The sequence below is a fragment of the Hyalella azteca genome, unplaced genomic scaffold (genome assembly GCF_000764305.2).
Source record: "Hyalella azteca isolate HAZT.00-mixed unplaced genomic scaffold, Hazt_2.0.2 contig400, whole genome shotgun sequence".
NCBI classification, from domain to species: domain Eukaryota; kingdom Metazoa; phylum Arthropoda; class Malacostraca; order Amphipoda; family Hyalellidae; genus Hyalella; species Hyalella azteca.
In genome coordinates this window covers 59181-76503 of record NW_025930752.1, presented here as the reverse complement: position 1 = coordinate 76503, position 17323 = coordinate 59181, and the positions used below count along the sequence as shown (strand labels likewise).

At 37.1% G+C, this 17323-nt stretch overlaps 1 protein-coding gene across 1 annotated transcript; it reads right to left on the bottom strand.

The window, feature by feature from the left end:
- Positions 1-7286: 7286 nt before the first annotated feature.
- On the bottom strand, positions 7287-8822 carry LOC108667368 (glycine-rich cell wall structural protein). The gene is made up of 2 exons (XM_018154388.2): positions 8772-8822; positions 7287-8287 (listed from the first exon to the last, which is right to left on the bottom strand). Exons 1-2 carry the CDS (start codon positions 8778-8780, stop codon positions 7427-7429), a joined length of 870 nt encoding a protein of 289 aa, XP_018009877.1. The 5' UTR covers positions 8781-8822; the 3' UTR covers positions 7287-7426.
- Between the last annotated feature and the right edge of the window lie 8501 nt (positions 8823-17323).

The window sequence follows — 17323 nt, the reverse complement described above, 5'->3', positions numbered from 1 at the left end:
ATAAATATGAGCTTACATGGTTTGTCATAATCGATCTCTGACTTAAAGCGACGACGATCTCTTCGGAGCTACTGTTTTCGGCATGGGGTGTCAACTTGCACAGGTTTCCCGGTTAATTTGGGAGAGGAAAGAAAAATAGATCAGGAAGGGGGAATTATTGAGGAACTGGGAGAAGGAAGTGAGAGACGTGGATCTAAGGATAGGATGAGTGTAATAAAAGAAGGCGGTAAAAAATGAGACTGAAACTGGTGTTGAGTGAAGTGGACGAGGAAGATGGCAGTGAAAGAAGTGAGAATTGAAGAGGATGTAGAAAAAGAACTGAAAGAAGAAAGACTGGAAGTGATGTTGTGTGAAGTGGATGTGGAAGAAAGATATGAAAAAAATAGACTTCAAGAGGTGTTAAGAGATGGATGAGGGAGAAAGTTGTGAAATAAGTGAGACTTCAAGAGGTGCTAAGAGAAGTGGATGTTGAATAAAATTTTAAACAATTAATTATTCTCAAGGTAGAGCAGCAGGGATAGGCTCATTGTCACCGGTATTATATGCGCCAACATTTTTTTCTATATAAAATAAAAGGGGGTAAATTAAGGTAAAATATCAATTCCTACAGCACTTACCTATAAATATACAGTGCATGATGCTCCATCTAGAAAATAGGACTACCAACATTATTTTTGAAGGCTCATAAATTATGTAATTTGACTGTGAATCAAACATAAACTTTATTAAGAAATGAACTTGCAAGATCTTTATCTAGTACGTATTTTTCAGGCACCAGAAGTCACGCATTCATAATCTGAAAACTATATCAAGTGACTGATACCGAACATGAAAATGCTTATTAATCATAACCTTGACAAACTTTTCAGGCATTAATAGCGTAAAATCTATGAATGCTCACACCGTTTTCATCGTAAGGTAATGTAGACATTTCTGTACGGTTGGCCGAACTAAACGTTACTTCATGTCTAGGTTAAAGGAAAGCACGAACAGGCACAGACATGTGCATTACTGTGACGTACTAAATGTTTCTGTCGAATTCCACCAGTTCACACTCACGGTCATCGAAATCATAGATTTCGCTGTCATTAATAACTTTAGAACCTACTGCATTGTATAAAACAATTACCACAAGAGGATACGCGAAGTTGATCTAAGGATTGCAACGAACGAATTGAATCAGGATCATGAGAGTGAATCTTTGGACTAGGATTAGTTGAAAAGATGCTTCCGGAGGTGAGTGATTGCAGTGCATTTCTTAATGACACGAGGTTATCAAGATTTTCAAAAGTTTGGTATGGTGATTTTATTGGAAGAAGTTGTGTTGACTTATTTCATGTCAACAGAGTTGGCCGGGGTGCCTTTTTAGTAAAAGACAGCCGGGTTGAATCATTTTATAACTTGTCGGATCTATAACAAATTTTGCAGATCCTGGAGAACATCGGGTGTGCTCTAAGTTTCAGGGAGTTGGGGAAATGACTTGGTTTTGACGATGTTGGGAGGAGTTATGGAGATCTGGAAAACTTGCTATGAGTGATGGGGCCTGTCAGCATTTATGATGAGGATGAGCAACGTGTATACGTACGCAGCCCAAAACGCTGATCGAAACACCTTACTGGTCTCAGTAGAGATATATTTAAGAATAAGATCTTGGACACCATGTATATAGTCTTAAATATATTGACATAAGGCCGCTGGCCATCGATTCACGTGATTACAAAACAATGCAAAACAAGCAAATGTTGTTCTATGAAGTCTTATTGATATACATAGCCATTGCTTACCTTATAATGAAGATTTATATGTGGCATCATTGTTATCACGCTCCTGCAGGATAAGTCCGATACACAATTATATTTCCTAAAAGCAATGGCTTTACGCATAAGGTATATTGAAAGAATTGATTTACCGCAAGGTGGCTATAATATCGGGGATTCATTTTATTTTGCTGGCATATTTTTATTGTAATAGTGCTCACGGAATTGGATGTTAAATTTCGATACATTCATTACATTAAGCTTTACTTCTGCCATACGAATGGCGCTAGAGACAGCAAACATTGGTCTAAATTAATTACAATAATGCGTTAATAAAATAATATTGATGATTCTCAGATCACTCAACGACAATTTGACTTCATCAGATGCAATATTCAGGTTTTTGAACAATTCTTCGTAGAATATCGCCTAAGTATGTTCTAGGAAGGTGAAAGGGATTTTATAGTACACTAAATTTCCAATAATGCTTTACAAAAGATAGAGTGAAATTGTTTATAAAATTTGAGAAAGATTTCGTGCTTCTTGCAACTTAAGGAACTCAAACGACACAAAATATGAAAAAAATAGACGAGTATATACGATATGCGCAGCGTGCTCAATCTTGATCGAACCACATTTTAGGCTTCGATTTCCACTGATCGGTGCAGCATTTTTAAGGCCTTCTGATCATTTGCTCCTTCATAAACAACTTAACGAGGGTCATATCCCAACTGCGGGAGGAAGGGAGATGTAGAATTTCCGAGCCTGCTCCGAGGCATCGAATATCCCTGGATCGTCGGCAGGTTTGACGTATCCAGGGGCCATACTTTCAAAACTGGCTAAGTGAACGTAAGTACTTACCCACTATGATTGTCTATGATTGGTGGATTTTGCTTGAAAGGACGTCAATGATTGGCTGATGAACTTACGATCTCTTAACTTTTTTTGAAAGTATGGCCCCTGGTCTTCCGGAAAGATGTATATTCTGGAAATGTGATCATCACATTGGTGGTCCAATGATGTCCGAAGATCTGAAGTAAATAATACTAAATTGGTTCAATTAAACTTTATGTTCCAATTCTAAAATTGAAGTCATTGCATCACTTATCCACCACCGTCCACCACAGAGTATAAGCTTCGTCCATTCCACAGTTTTATTACGGTTCTGGAAATCGATTCGGTAGTTGCAAAGTCGTCACTAGATTTAAGGCCGTTAAAGGTTCCATCCCTCCACTACGACTCCATAAACGGCCGTGGCCAGTCACGCCGACAGTCGTAAAACCGGCGTATAATAGCTCCCACCAACACAATTACCTAAAGCATTAAACTTTATTTCCAACAGCCACGGGTAATATGGAATATGAAAGGAGCCAATGTTGAATTTTGGAAAAAAATTCTTTTCAGTGGACCAATTCAGTTATAATAATACTAACAAAAATAACATATTTTGAATGAGCTTCAATATTCAACAAAGCAAAAAAATATTAATAATGCATTTATTGGATTTTGCCGGATTACTCTCATATTCAGATACAAAATCGAGGCACAACAAACGTGGAACAAAGACTTTCCCGCTACCAAATCGAAAATATTTACACAAGTCTGCTGATAAGTTTCACTAGTTATACTAGCCTGCTCGTTTGATTACTTTTAGTTTTTCACTTGATTAATTAAAATAAAACTATTTCCATATATTATAATTGCTAGAAGCAACTATACGGTAGATAATTCATCGTCGGGTTTCTGCGTTTTAAATTGCATATGGTAATCTCTTTACTCATGTCTACCCCAGCCGTACAAATTATTTTACATTAAACATTTTGCTTCCGCATATTTAGTACTGAAAATAATTTTATATCATAAAAACAACATTACCAATATATTTTTATCTCCTATGATGAAAATTCTAGATAGTGTCAAATCTTATAAAACTTCATTTAGTTCAATGCATTTAATTTAGGTTAAGTACTCATGTACTTCTGAAGCAAGTGTTATTGAGAAAATGTCGTTCGACATGTTGGATTTGCATTGCATAAGATTATTCCATTTTTCCAGGGGCAAATTCATCATATACGAGTAATGAATATCAACTCTCCCCGAGTATTGTCCTCGCTTCATTTCAAGAGAAGAGAAAAGAATAATAATGAATATTTTTTACAACATTTGCGCACTGATGAATGTTATACGCTCATCACATCTGGTCGCATGATAGCGCAACTCTTTTTTGTAGGCTTAGATTCAGGCCATTCGAACTTGATTAGCAGCAACGAATGAAATTTGGCGAATAGCGCAACGGAACATCGCTGCAGTGAGACTAACATCACTGCAGTGAGACTAACATCGCTGTAATGAGACTAACATCGTTGCAGTGAGACTAACATCACTGCAGTGAGACTAACATCGCTGTAGTGAGACTAACATCGCTGTAGTGAGACTAACATCGCTGCAAATATTTTTGCATTAGCCACGCCTGCATGCGTTTTTTTAAACCGACATTAACGTTCTACTCAGGGTAAGCGAAAGTTATATTGACTAATTGGTGCATTTGTTGCCATCATGTCAACAACTTATTGTGCTTTTTTTGCAAACTTACTTTTAGAGATTGACTAATTAAAAATTATAAAAACAGAAGTAAGCGAGACAACTTAATTAATTAACTTTGCAAGAGCTGCCCAAACCACAGGAATAAGCAGTTGTTTGAAAACAAAATAAGTATGAAGTATTTTTTTGTGCCGTTATGAAGCCCTTCATAAAATATATGTTGCGTTGTCAAAAACAAGGTTAATTGTTTCGAGACCAACGCCCTCAGGCAAAACTGTCAAGAAAACGGAAAACCACGTCCCTCTTCCGCGATACATAAATTCTTACTTGTACCCTATTTCATTGAGAATGAAATAAAAAAATTGCATTATTCAGCCGCCTAATCTAGAAAGAGTTTCATTTCGAGGTAATCTGGTAAACTGCCCGAGCTGATCATTTATGTGTGATGATTTAGTTTAATTAACAGAAAAACATAGGCGAGCCTGCGCCTGGAAATCAAACCCAGTTTTTATACAGAACTGCTACCGATTTGAGGTCAATGTCACTATTGCCCTGAACTTGATCAACTCTCCATGATCTCTCAGAACGGGTTTTTATGCCAGAAGGGAAGTTAGCGGAACTTTGAAAAATATTACCGGATAATAGCAGACAAATCCGTGACGATCGACAATAATCGTATGGTGATTTGGCCACTGATATTTCGACCATCTTGTTGTTTGAGATTTCCGGAATTGTAATAGCAAGTTAGTAAAAATAAAAAAAAATGCAGTCTGGTCGACGATATTCAATTAAATAAGTTTTTTATTTACTGCCCATTTTCATGGCTACCAGAGATGAACTACTGGTGTAATTTAATTGCACCAAATTGATATGTCGACAAAAAATTACGTTTGAAATGGAAAAAAAATTTGCCACATACATGTCACTTTCTTTAGTTAATATCTGGCTTGTTTTGGTGTAAATGAAAATATACAGATGAAATGTTCGAGGATGCACTTATCGAAGCAACAGCTTCCGTTGATTGATAAAATTTTTTCAATATTTTTAACCCTGCTCTTACCTTCAGCTGCGGCCTTTGAGTATCAATGGAAAAAAAAAGTGGCCAAAAGTGCTTTATATGAGAGCACTAGATTGGTTCCCGCACATGTCAATTAGAGAATAGAAGATATCTTATTCGAATTAAAATTAGTTCAGTTATTTATTGAGGTCGAGGTGTTTTTATGGCAAGGGCCATATAAATTAGCGATAACCTACTATTAGCGTCTCCGATAAATCCGATATAAATTAGCGATAACCTACTTGACAGGTAAAACTTTTCGCCATTTTCAATCACGATTTCAGTATTCAAACCACGTAGCTGGAATTGATCAAGCATGAGAAAGCTGGCTGCTTACTCTCATTAATAACCCATGCACAAATACCGCAAATTTCCTCTTAAATCTTAATCGAGTTTATCATTTAAACGCGGTAATATTAACCCACCGGGAAAATTATCAATGTAAAGTAAATTTTTAATTAAGTTCATAACTCTAATATCGTTAAATGCATCATAATTAAAGTTCAATTTTTTGCTGTTTCCTCTTCATTTTTAACTATTTTCCATGCCTTTTTAAACGAATTTGTGAGAGCAAGATCAAGATATGCATTCATGAGTTACTAACAGAAAATCATTGTATAAAGTGTAATAAAATGTTAAAATTATTCGTTTTTCACATCTTTTTATTTTGCATGATTAATTTTTAATGCCTACGAAGAAACAATGCTCGAATTCCATTAGTAATGTATTAGCGGTTCTTCCTACAACCTTTGTTTTTTCTTGAACGATTTTTCATTAAAAAAATTGTATTTAGATATATTACTATTATATGCATGATAAATGGAGCTTGATGGAAACTCAATATATTACTCTAACAATGAATATTACTGTAGAAATAAAGTTATGGAGAAAGAAGTCATTCATTCTCAAGCGAAAGGGTTAGAGAAGGAAAGAAATTCCTTTGACCAGCAATTTTCTGACTAGAGCTTTACGAAGAACGCTTTTTAGTCATTCCTGGGGTTCGGTAATTGGCAGATCAGATAAAATAAGAAATATTGTAATTGTTGAGCAAGGTTCGTGGAATTTATAATTTAACTTAAAATATAAAGAGTGAACTGTGAAATGTTAAAGCCATTCAAGTGAGACTAAAATGCTATCGATGATTCCTATAACTTAAAAGCGTTTACTTGGATTGTAAAAAAAACTCGCTTAAACTTGGGTTTTTATTATTTGATGCTGTGAAATTTTTAAGGACGGAATCTTAATATATATGAGTTTAAGTTCTTCTGATTTTGAGATTATATGTTCATAATCGAAAATATTCTGCAGATAGATACTGGAAAGCATTTTCACAACGCCAAATGTTCTAGAATTTGTATTATACCCATTTATCGGACATCATTCTTATTCCGAAATTCTTACTTCTCCCGTTTTAAGAATATAATTAGTAGGTTTAAGAATTGTAAACCTCACATTCGCAATGCTACCGTGCATTTTAAGTAAAGCAACCATTTGTACTGGCGTTACCGATGATATTTCTACCTCGGGAATGCATCAGTTGATCATTTCATTCCAGATAAGCTAGATGGAATGCATAAGTTTGCTTATACAGTCGAGCCAGCTCAACTGTAGACCCAACATTCAAGTTTGAATAACACTCATCGATCATGCATTGCATGTCACATGGATTATTTACTTTAATTTTATGCATAATCTGCGGACTTTTACTTGAGTAAATAAATAATTTGCATCGCATAGATCTTCATATACCCTCGTGGTTTGATGAGTTTTGTGAACAGTAATAAACTTTGTTATATTTGAGGACAAGCAGCTACTTGCTCCCACTGAATAGCGGGTAGTCTAAATATTTGAAATTTTATCTCGATATAAAAAAATAAATGAAAAAATCTAAAATTGATAGTAGGAAAGGAATTGCAATAAAAGGCATAGTATAGTGACAAAGGCTTGTATTTGTAAGAGGCCTACATGAACATGCAACAAAGCCTCTTAAATAATTTAAATTATGATCCTTAGTCATCATGACTAGGTAATTCGTTCGGTTCGACAAGTTATAGAGAAATAGTTTCAGGGTTTACTTCTCATCAGAGTCGCCATCGAAGTCTCCCCCGAATCCACCGCCGATTTCACCGCTGCTTCCGCTGAATCCACCACCGACTCCGCCAACTCCACCACCGATTCGACTGACTCCACCACCAACTCCACCGAATCCTCCTCCGACTCCACCAAGTCCACCTCCGATTCCACCAAGTCCGCCTCCGACTCCACCGAATCCACCTCCGACTCCACCAAGTCCACCTCCGACTCCACCGAATCCTCCTCCGACTCCACCAAGTCCACCTCCGACTCCACCAAGTCCACCTCCGACTCCACCAAGTCCACCTCCGACTCCACCGAATCCTCCTCCGACTCCACCAAGTCCACCTCCGATTCCACCGAATCCTCCTCCGACTCCACCAAGTCCACCTCCGACTCCACCGAATCCACCTCCAACTCCTCCGAATCCACCTCCAACTCTAACAGGGATTTGTACTGGGACCTGAATGGTCCTAACGACTGGCACGGGGACTGTCCTGACCACCTGGAAGGGAACCTTGACGGTCTTGACAGTCTTGATGGTCTTGGGAACGGGGATGTGCTTCACGATGGGGACTTTGACGGGGACTTGGACTGGGAAAGGCTTGGACACGAGCTGCACCCCGGTGGTGATGCTGGGATGCACCACGCGGCCAGAGACCGACTCGGAGGTCACGCCGACTCCAGCGAGACCGCCGCCGAAACCTGAGCCGATGGCACCACCGCCAAAACCGACATTGCTGAAACCACCGCGGAAGGAACCAAGGCCGCCGCCGAGGCCGCCGCCGATTCCGCTTTCCCAGCGGTGGGGACGAGCGGCACTGAGGGCGATGAGCCCGGCGAAAATGGTGAGGGTGATCTAGGGGACAACAATTTTCAATTTACTACGAAATCGTTCAAAAATACCCAAAATATCTTTTTACATCCAATGCCTCGTGCATAGGACATATGAGAGCTCACTAAAATTCCAGCTCGAAAAATATTCTGAAAAATATGAAACATTTTCAAATAACATCAGACTAAAATTTGTAAATTGCTGAAAATTTTCTTTGAGAAATGCACTGCTGTTCAAAAATACCCACTGAATATTATTTCAATTAATTGTTTTCCCAGGTACTCATCAGCAGGAGTTTCAGTATTTTTTCATTGTATTGTAACTAGTAAGAAGGAACAATTAATATGATTCGAAGAATTTTCGAAAATTCTGATATTTTAGGAAATCCCAAACTCCTGAATGATTGCTTTGTGTTTGCAGTTTATAACAAATCGAAAAAAGTACGACCGCATCGTACATGGGGCTTAATTTATTTGTCCCTATCATGAGGCTTTGAATGCAAGCTTACAGAGTTCATTTTGAAGAAGTTGCTACAGCAGAAGCAACAGATCAGATGATGCTTGTGTTCGCTTACGGGAATCTTTTATACGAAAGCGCCCAAGGTCAACGAGCTCTCTGCAGTTAGGAACTCACCCCGTTCGCCCTGCCCTCTATGAGCTAGGGTTCCATTATCGCCCTCAAACTTCTTAGGGTCCCGAGAAACTATGTCAGGCGTAGAAAGCGCGTTTACCTCCGTGATGACTTAGCAACTCAGGTTTCGCTCCCCACCCTAGCTTGTACCCTCAGACCTTTTACAGTATACGCACTTCGATCATTAAATGATATGAAAAAAAGGGGCTGGGCGTACTAAGATACTGATAATATTTTAATACAGTGGCGTGTTTGCCATCTCGTCCAGAATAGAGATCAGCGTGAAATTGCTTTTACTGACGTGAAGTTTTTCTACGTCTGGGTGCTAAATAAGGAACTCACCTCTGGTGAATATCTATTATGTTCATGTTTTATTCCGTGCTTACCTATCAGCTTAACACATTTTGGCTCTGGAACAAGTGCATTCTGTTAGTCATACTTAACTATGTAAAGAATGATAATCGTTGAAAGAAAATCACCCTGCAATATTTTTTAACATAATTATGTTTTGTTCGTACATCTGGATTCGGATTCAAGTGAAAATGATTTAAATTAAATAAAAGACTTCTTCAAACATTTTTCGCTGGAAAATAACTTTATCCACATTTTTCGGAAATCTCCTCTACGAGCTTTCAACCAAGCATTACAAAATAAATAGAAATGTCTTATACTCGATTTCTAATGTGTTTCAAGGTACTGTATCTCTGAGCCAAGTAATTAAAATTTGTGTTACCAGGTTGTTTAGAATTCATATGCCAATGTTAATTAGCTTGTATATAGGATACACACAAACACTTCCTAATGAAACTTGCAAAAAATTATCTTTTGTAAACAACTGCTATTTCATCAACACTTCCCCCACCATTTAAAACATATTTAACCTGTGAAAAACTTGAAAACTTTGCAGGTATATCGGAAGCGTTATATTTAACTGATTCATCTCTGAACTATATAAATAATTATTGCGTTAATTCGTCTCTAGATGTTTTTTTTAAAATTCATGGTTTTTAATCTGTTTTCATATCTATGCGCATCCATGAAAATATTAATTTGCATAAGATCAGTTAAATTAAGTTATTTATTTAAGTTATTTCCACTCGAACCACCTTCATTCGGTTTCTAATAACGCATTAAGAAAATGTGGTATAGGTTCTGATCAGAATATATTGGTCTCCTTATGTCTCTTTGTTCCACATCACGTCGTGGATGACAATTATAATTTACATGTCGGGGGCCATACTTTCAAAACTCGCTAAGTGAACGTAAGTACTTACGCTCTATTTTCTTGTCTATGATTGGTGGATTTTGCTTGAAAGGCCGTCAACGATTGGCTGAAGAACTTACGATCTCTTAACTTTTTTTTAAAGTATAGGCCCAGGAAGTTTAGCATCCGCTACAATTATACGATACTTTTATACGATACGATTTCACGGAAGTTACAATGCCTACACGATACTCGATGATGATCAGTGAGAAATTCTATATTCCTCACCATTAATTTTTACATAAGTTCAAGGTTGTCTTCATTTATTCCATGTTTCTGATTTCACTTGTAGAATAAGTGTATTTTGTAAGTCCGGGGACTAGAATCAGTGAGAGTAGGGGTTAAAAAGTGTGCCTCTAGGCACGTTATTAGGTCAAGTCTCAGCGATTTCTTATTTAGTGTTTGCGATTTGGTGAAAGTTAATGAAATGATTCACCATTTGAGTAACATTAAGCATCTGCTTAGATTTCGATGGAACATCTACAACGCGGCAACTGTTCAGTGCACTGAAGTCAATTAAGTATCTCTAAAGACTCTAACTTGCTATTATCTTTTTCCCGTATATTTTTTTAGAATGACTGGCGTTTACACTTCCTTTTACTAAGTTTTTTACGCATTTTCTAAGAAATTTCTATATCTGTGGGAAGTTGGAGATGGTTTTAGGATTAAAATTTCAACGTAGTTTAAAATGCCAATTCAAATCTTAACTTGCCAATTTAATGTCTTGTCATTTGTCAAGATTTATTATTTAAATCGATTACAGTTTTCACACATCTAGCGCGGCAACCCCTTACCGTGCTCGCGAATGTCACTTGTTCAAATTTAATATCAATTCTATTTCTTCATTTCCAAATAAATAAAACCTCAAATTATTTAGCGCATTTTATCATTTATGTAAAGAAAAGGCGCTATTGTGCTCGTCATGTCCGTCCGTCCGTCTGTCCGTCCGTCCGTGACTTCACGTTTTCGCCGACGAGAAAACACGCTCTCTGTCACTCACTTCATGCAGTGAGTACTGAGTTATATTTTTTCTATCTTTCCATCGAACTTCCAACCCCTCCTACTAAATATCCGCTAATTTCTTGAATTATTCTTTTCGCGAATAGTGTTTATCACACTGGGCTATAGAAACTCAGGTCGGTGGTTTTGCGTAAAATCATTTAATAATTGCTGAATACCATTGATTTCCTGCCCTGGTCATTAGAACCGTCAGTAATGTTAACTGATTTCCTTTCCATTATACAGTAATCCTGTGCAACATCACACAGCATTTTTCTACGGTAAGATTGCGTCACTATTTCTATCAACCATCAAATTACCAGACCTGAACTCAAGCTACAAGATAAATTAATGCCTTTCATATCTGGAACCCCTTCTTTATCCAATTTATTATTTATTTTGATTCAGCAGTCTAACACTGATCAACTTTGTCTAATGAAAATCCAAGTTTCGCGCTGGGATTAATAGTTGAGTGTGAATTTTCACGTAGAACCTGTTTCTTGTACCTGCAAACGGATTGAATTGAACGTTAAACATTCTATGATTATTTTGATTGTAACTTGCTGATTGTGTGAAAACCTCCCAAATAGTGGCTTGATGACAATGAAACTGAAACGAACAGATTACTAAAATTTAAATACTGATTTAAACATGTTGAGCGGCAGCCCTCATTTTTACAAAAATATTATGAGCTTTGTAACAATTGAAAACAATTGTGATTGTTCCCTGACATTATTTGAGTGCCACTGATTTAGGAAAAATTGTGAGCTCTAGGTTTGAGCAAAATATGAATTCAAAAGTAGATTCTTTGAGTTTGTTGTACTAATAAGGATTCTTATACATACAGGGAAGCTAATTATTTATCTTCCGATAATTATTGATGGAATTATTCGCAATTTGCATTCAGTATAATGTAATCAATTTGAAGCAATTACAAAGTATAATGGATCGCCGAAAAATATAGGGCACATTGATAATGACGTTATAGACCACTAATTTATCCTGCATCCTCGTTTCGAGGATCAATATCGTGAGTCGTAATTAAGTAGCTTCCAGCACTGATTTTAACTGAAGGATTTGAATTCCATCACAATCTGGAGGGAGTTTAACTAAAAGCCTTCAATATTACAATTTTTACTGAAATGCGGAAAGTTTGAGGTTTTCCTCCAAATGCGTATACCTCCATCGAGGGAAACCATTACTCAGAGACGAGCTGTCCATTAAACGTGTGCACCGAATGGTTATCCTTGGATTAGGTTCAGTGCCAAATTCGAGTGCCAAAACATGAGATCAGTGGTAGGGGTTGTTAAAAGCAATAAAATTACGATTGCATAGTTAGAAATGGAAAATTTTGTAATTTTTACGAGAATTTAACAGCCAAATTCGAGCAATGAAAAACTGCTCTGATGATCATCATGGAAAAATGAAAAAAGGATATACGTATTTGAACAAATACAAGTACCCCATATAGAGATCCCAGTAATGATATAAATTGAATTGTGTAAATGCTATTTATCAACAGTTTACATGGCGTTTGCAGTGTAGTTTTCTTTCTCCAAATTTTTAACTAATTCAGATTTATTATGATTGACCCAGTGCATCAAAGCCCTCTGTTTTTTAAAGATTTTCATCATCGTTATCACAGCAATAATAGGAATCTGACAACTAACTGCCCATAACCTTTCCGCAATATTGCTATCATGACAGTCGTATTTTGGCAGATGAGTTGCACGACGCGATTTTTTGCCAGTTCGAACAAGCTGGTCATCGATCGTGAACTAGACGCTTCCATGCACGGCCCTGGTGAAACTAACAGCCTAATGTCAAGGCTCGATGTGACAGGAATGAATTCACAGCGCTTCAATTTGCGGATTTTTTTCAGACTGACTTATCAATCGGTACTAGAAGCTCGGTTTTCCCAAACATTATCTCAAATTACGAAAGATTTTAGTTGGTAGGTGATTTAATAGAAGGATTAATAATTTTAACTTCCAAAGAAATGCCATGAAAATAATATTCTGCTCATTTAGCAACAAAAGGTATACATTTGTTGCGCAATAGCGGCTCATCCAATTTCTCAGATAACTGATTCCAAATTCAGCTGATTCTACAGTGACTTGTAATTAGGCTGGAAAACAGTTCACGGCTGCCTGGTACTTTATTTGACATTGACAGTGAGAAATATTTTATTACTCTCATTCTTGTCATTAGAACAGTGATATCATATTAATGTCGGTAAAGCCATTGTAAGCACGTAATTTTGAAATTCTTAATGGACACATTCCACCATATATTTCTCGAGATGTATTAAACCGCTTTTTCGACGTTTTCCGCTAAGCAAGGCCGTGAAGGAATAAATTCTTCGTTGTTCGAGGTGCAGGGGCTGTTTTTCGGCAGTCACTGCCGAAGTCATTGTGATACTCTTGTGAGGAAGCAGTTGACATGGCTTGTTCCCGCCATTTGCGCAGGAACAAGCCAAAGGACATGAGCCAAAGGACACAGGAACAAGCCAAAGGACATGAGCCAAAGGACACAGGAACAAGCCAAAAGACATGAGCCAAAGGACACAGGAACAAGCCAAAGGACATGAGCCAAAGGACACAGGAACAAGCCAAAGGACACAGGAACAAGCCAAAGGACATGAGCCAAAGGACACAGGAACAAGCCAAAGGACATGAGCCAAAGGACACAGGAACAAACCAAAGGACATGAGCCAAAGGACACAGGAACAAGCCAAAGGACACAGCTGATTCGTACAATTTCAGTCTTCTACACAGCCTCCCTGAGAATATCGACTGATTTATTGTCCCTTAATGGCGAGCCGTTTAGTGATGGTTTCATCGAGGATCTTGCGTCGATGCATGGCGCCAAAATTAGAGTAAACAATTATCAGGACCTTTTTGTCTGCAAGTGAGCAATAACTCAGGTGTGTTTATTGTAGGGAATACAAGTGGACTTTGAGATCTCCCCTACTGGTATTGCCTTATGTGAAAAATTGTTCGTTATCACAATATTCCAATATCCGGATACCTGTTAAACGTTTGTAAGAGAGATAACACTGACCGTGTTTATTATAACTAATATCTATTCTGCAAAGAAACTGAATACGATAATATCAAATGACCAATGCAGCCTGATAACCATTTTAGCCGAAAATTTCACAGTCTAGTGTACCAAATTTTAATATAACAATAAAAACAATCATGGCCTCTGGTCATGGTTGTCTTCTATCCTCGCCATCGTGTCCGCCATCTTAGAAATCCTGGGCCTCCTGCTTCAATGACTTGCAAAATTCTGTGTAGGCAGTAATGTTGAAGGCTATGGTTTTTGTCTGCATTTAAACAGTTGATGGGTACCCAGATATTATTTAAATTTAAATTTTGGTCTTAGACTAAATAAGAAGGATTTTTACATTAATATATTAAGGTATGTTTTTTATATATGAAGTAAAATTAGTGAAAATATTCGAATATAGTTTTTGTATCTTAATAATGATACTGAATGGTCGAGAGAGACGTGAACAGCAAGGGTAGATAGATTCTTTAGGATCCCAGTTTGTATGGAACATAGTTTGAGGGTGAACTGTAACCTAAGTTATGAATCTCATTAAAATTTAGGTTGTAGGTATTGCGAATACTGAGAATGAAGATTCACGCGATGATCGTGAGTGTGTGACGCGATTGTTTCGAGACCATAGACCGAGTATTTTTACCACATTCGCAGGCTTACCTCAAGAATGTTTTAACACTCGAGGAATTCGACGTCTACTCCGAGGGTTGGGGATAAATGGTTGGTTCTTGAGAGATAACAGTCGCGTCGGTTAGCTTATCGCGACGGCCGTAGCTGTCAGGCCGGCGGCCTATATAAAAAGCCGTGAAAAATTTAACTCCTAGCTACAGCTAAAATTCTTGTAAAAAAATTCTGACATCTGCAAGTGTCGACTAAGATTTTTCTAACCTTTTTCACGACCACAACCATTCCGAAAAACGGTCAATAAAAATTCTATGGCCATGCAGAACTTGAGAAATAATTCAAAGAGACAACATTAAAGCTACAGAAGGACAACCGTTGTACGACTATTCGAAACTGTACGACCGTCATAACGACAGAGGACGTGAGCGAGCGATAAGGTCGCGACATAGCTCCTGTGTAACTCTATATAAGAGATGGCTTTACGTTTAAAATTTTCCTTTAAGGAAGAAATTTTTGAATAGGAATTAAGAAGATGTATTAGTTGTGAAACGATCGGTTAAGCTCACTGTTTAAAGATTAAGTATTAAAATTACTAGATTGCTTAAACCGCAAGTTTATCAGGAATTTAAAAACAGAGAAAACTGCTGCTGCTTTTCTTATAGGTTTTGAACTTTTGAACTGACGATGGAGCTGGACTCCAAAACGTTTTCATTCTTAAGAAATGGTTAATATTCTGCCTGTTTTCTTTGCTTTCAAATTCCTTTTAAAAATTAAGGGTTAGGTTTCGAAAGGAATAAACATCAAATTATGAATTTATTCATATGTAGTATTTTAGTAACAGTGATTTTCTTAACTTACGATGTGCACTTTATTTACCCAGTATAATTAAAAATGTCGAAGTTTTTTATTTTACCCTAATGTACTCCATATGCCAACATAAATTTCGAGAGGGTTTTTAACAAAACTATTTCATATTTACCGACTAGGCTAGCCGCACGATACCGAAATTTAACTATATATTTAACATACTAGGATAAGGTAGAATACTGAATGTGAAGATAAGTATAATAATATTCAATAAAAACGACAAACTAGTCTAATTTCTTGTGATAATCAGATGCAACATCAAAAAATTATTCAATCAATATCATTTCCACATCACAAAAATAAATACTGGGTTGCAAATAATAGCATTTCAACACGAACATTCAACCAAGTTTTGCCTTCGATAAGAAATTGAAATTTGTACTTCCGTCTCATATATTATTATTATTTCTCTCGGTGCCGGCCGCAAAATTAGGCTCGAAACAAGCAATATTGCGTGTCATTGTGGTACGATTCCCCTTTAACCACCAGTTAACAAACCCCACTCATCGCCTAACAAGTTTTTGCACCTTAGCCGTCAAATGCATCTCCTAATTCTGCACTCCGCACCAACCTAGATAACTGCACCACCTGTATTAATTTCACACCTATCTAGAATATGTGCTAAATTACCTCGTGCATTTGAGCAAATCTATTTTATTAGGGTGATGGAACTAATTGAAAAAGTGGTTCACACTCTGCATGAGCACAAATCAAGCACGCCAATGAGATTCATTTTTCCTTTCGCGGAGCCAGCTGAGCCCACCAGCTGTGGTGAATTCAGGATTAATCATTAATTTTAATTTACATTAATTAATTTTACGACGAAAACATGGCAATCAATACCAGGTTTGACTCATCAATACTCTTTGTATGAAAGACTGAATAAACCCAAAAAGATTTAATCGTTTTTTCTCATAATTTAACTGTCATCAGAAGTCTCGTCCCTCGTTGAAAATAATAAAATTATGTTGATCACAGTATTTTGTTTAACGCTAACAATCAACTTGAATGTTGATGATTTGTTCAACTTGATGTTGACGACTTGCTCAACTTGATGTTGACGACTTGCTCAAATTGATGTTGATGATTTGTTCAACTTGATGTTGACGACTTGCTCAACTTGATGTTGACGACTTGCTCAAATTGATGTTGATGACTTGTTCAACTTGATGTTGATGACTTGCTCAACTTGATGTTGACGATTTGCTCAACTTTATGTTGACGACTTGTTCAACGTGTATGATGTCGACTTGCTCAACTTGATGTTGACGACTTGAATAACCTGTACTTGGGTGGCAAAATATTCGTTTCCCACGCATCGAATCAAAGGTTTGCAGAACCGAAGGATTTTTTGAGATCAGAATCGCGTTCATCGGCGCGCTATTGAAGGCCAAAGCCGGCTGCTGGTCGCCCGCTTATGAACGAGCCTGATCTGATAATCTTGCAATTTTCTGCTTGTAAATACATGGCAACTATACCAATAGTTCTGATATTCATAATTTTATTACATTTGGTTTTCTTTTATACATTGTATTTTATTACGTGGCAACTATATCAGTACGTTCTATTATTGATAATATCGTTGCTATGGTTACATTCTGTTATTC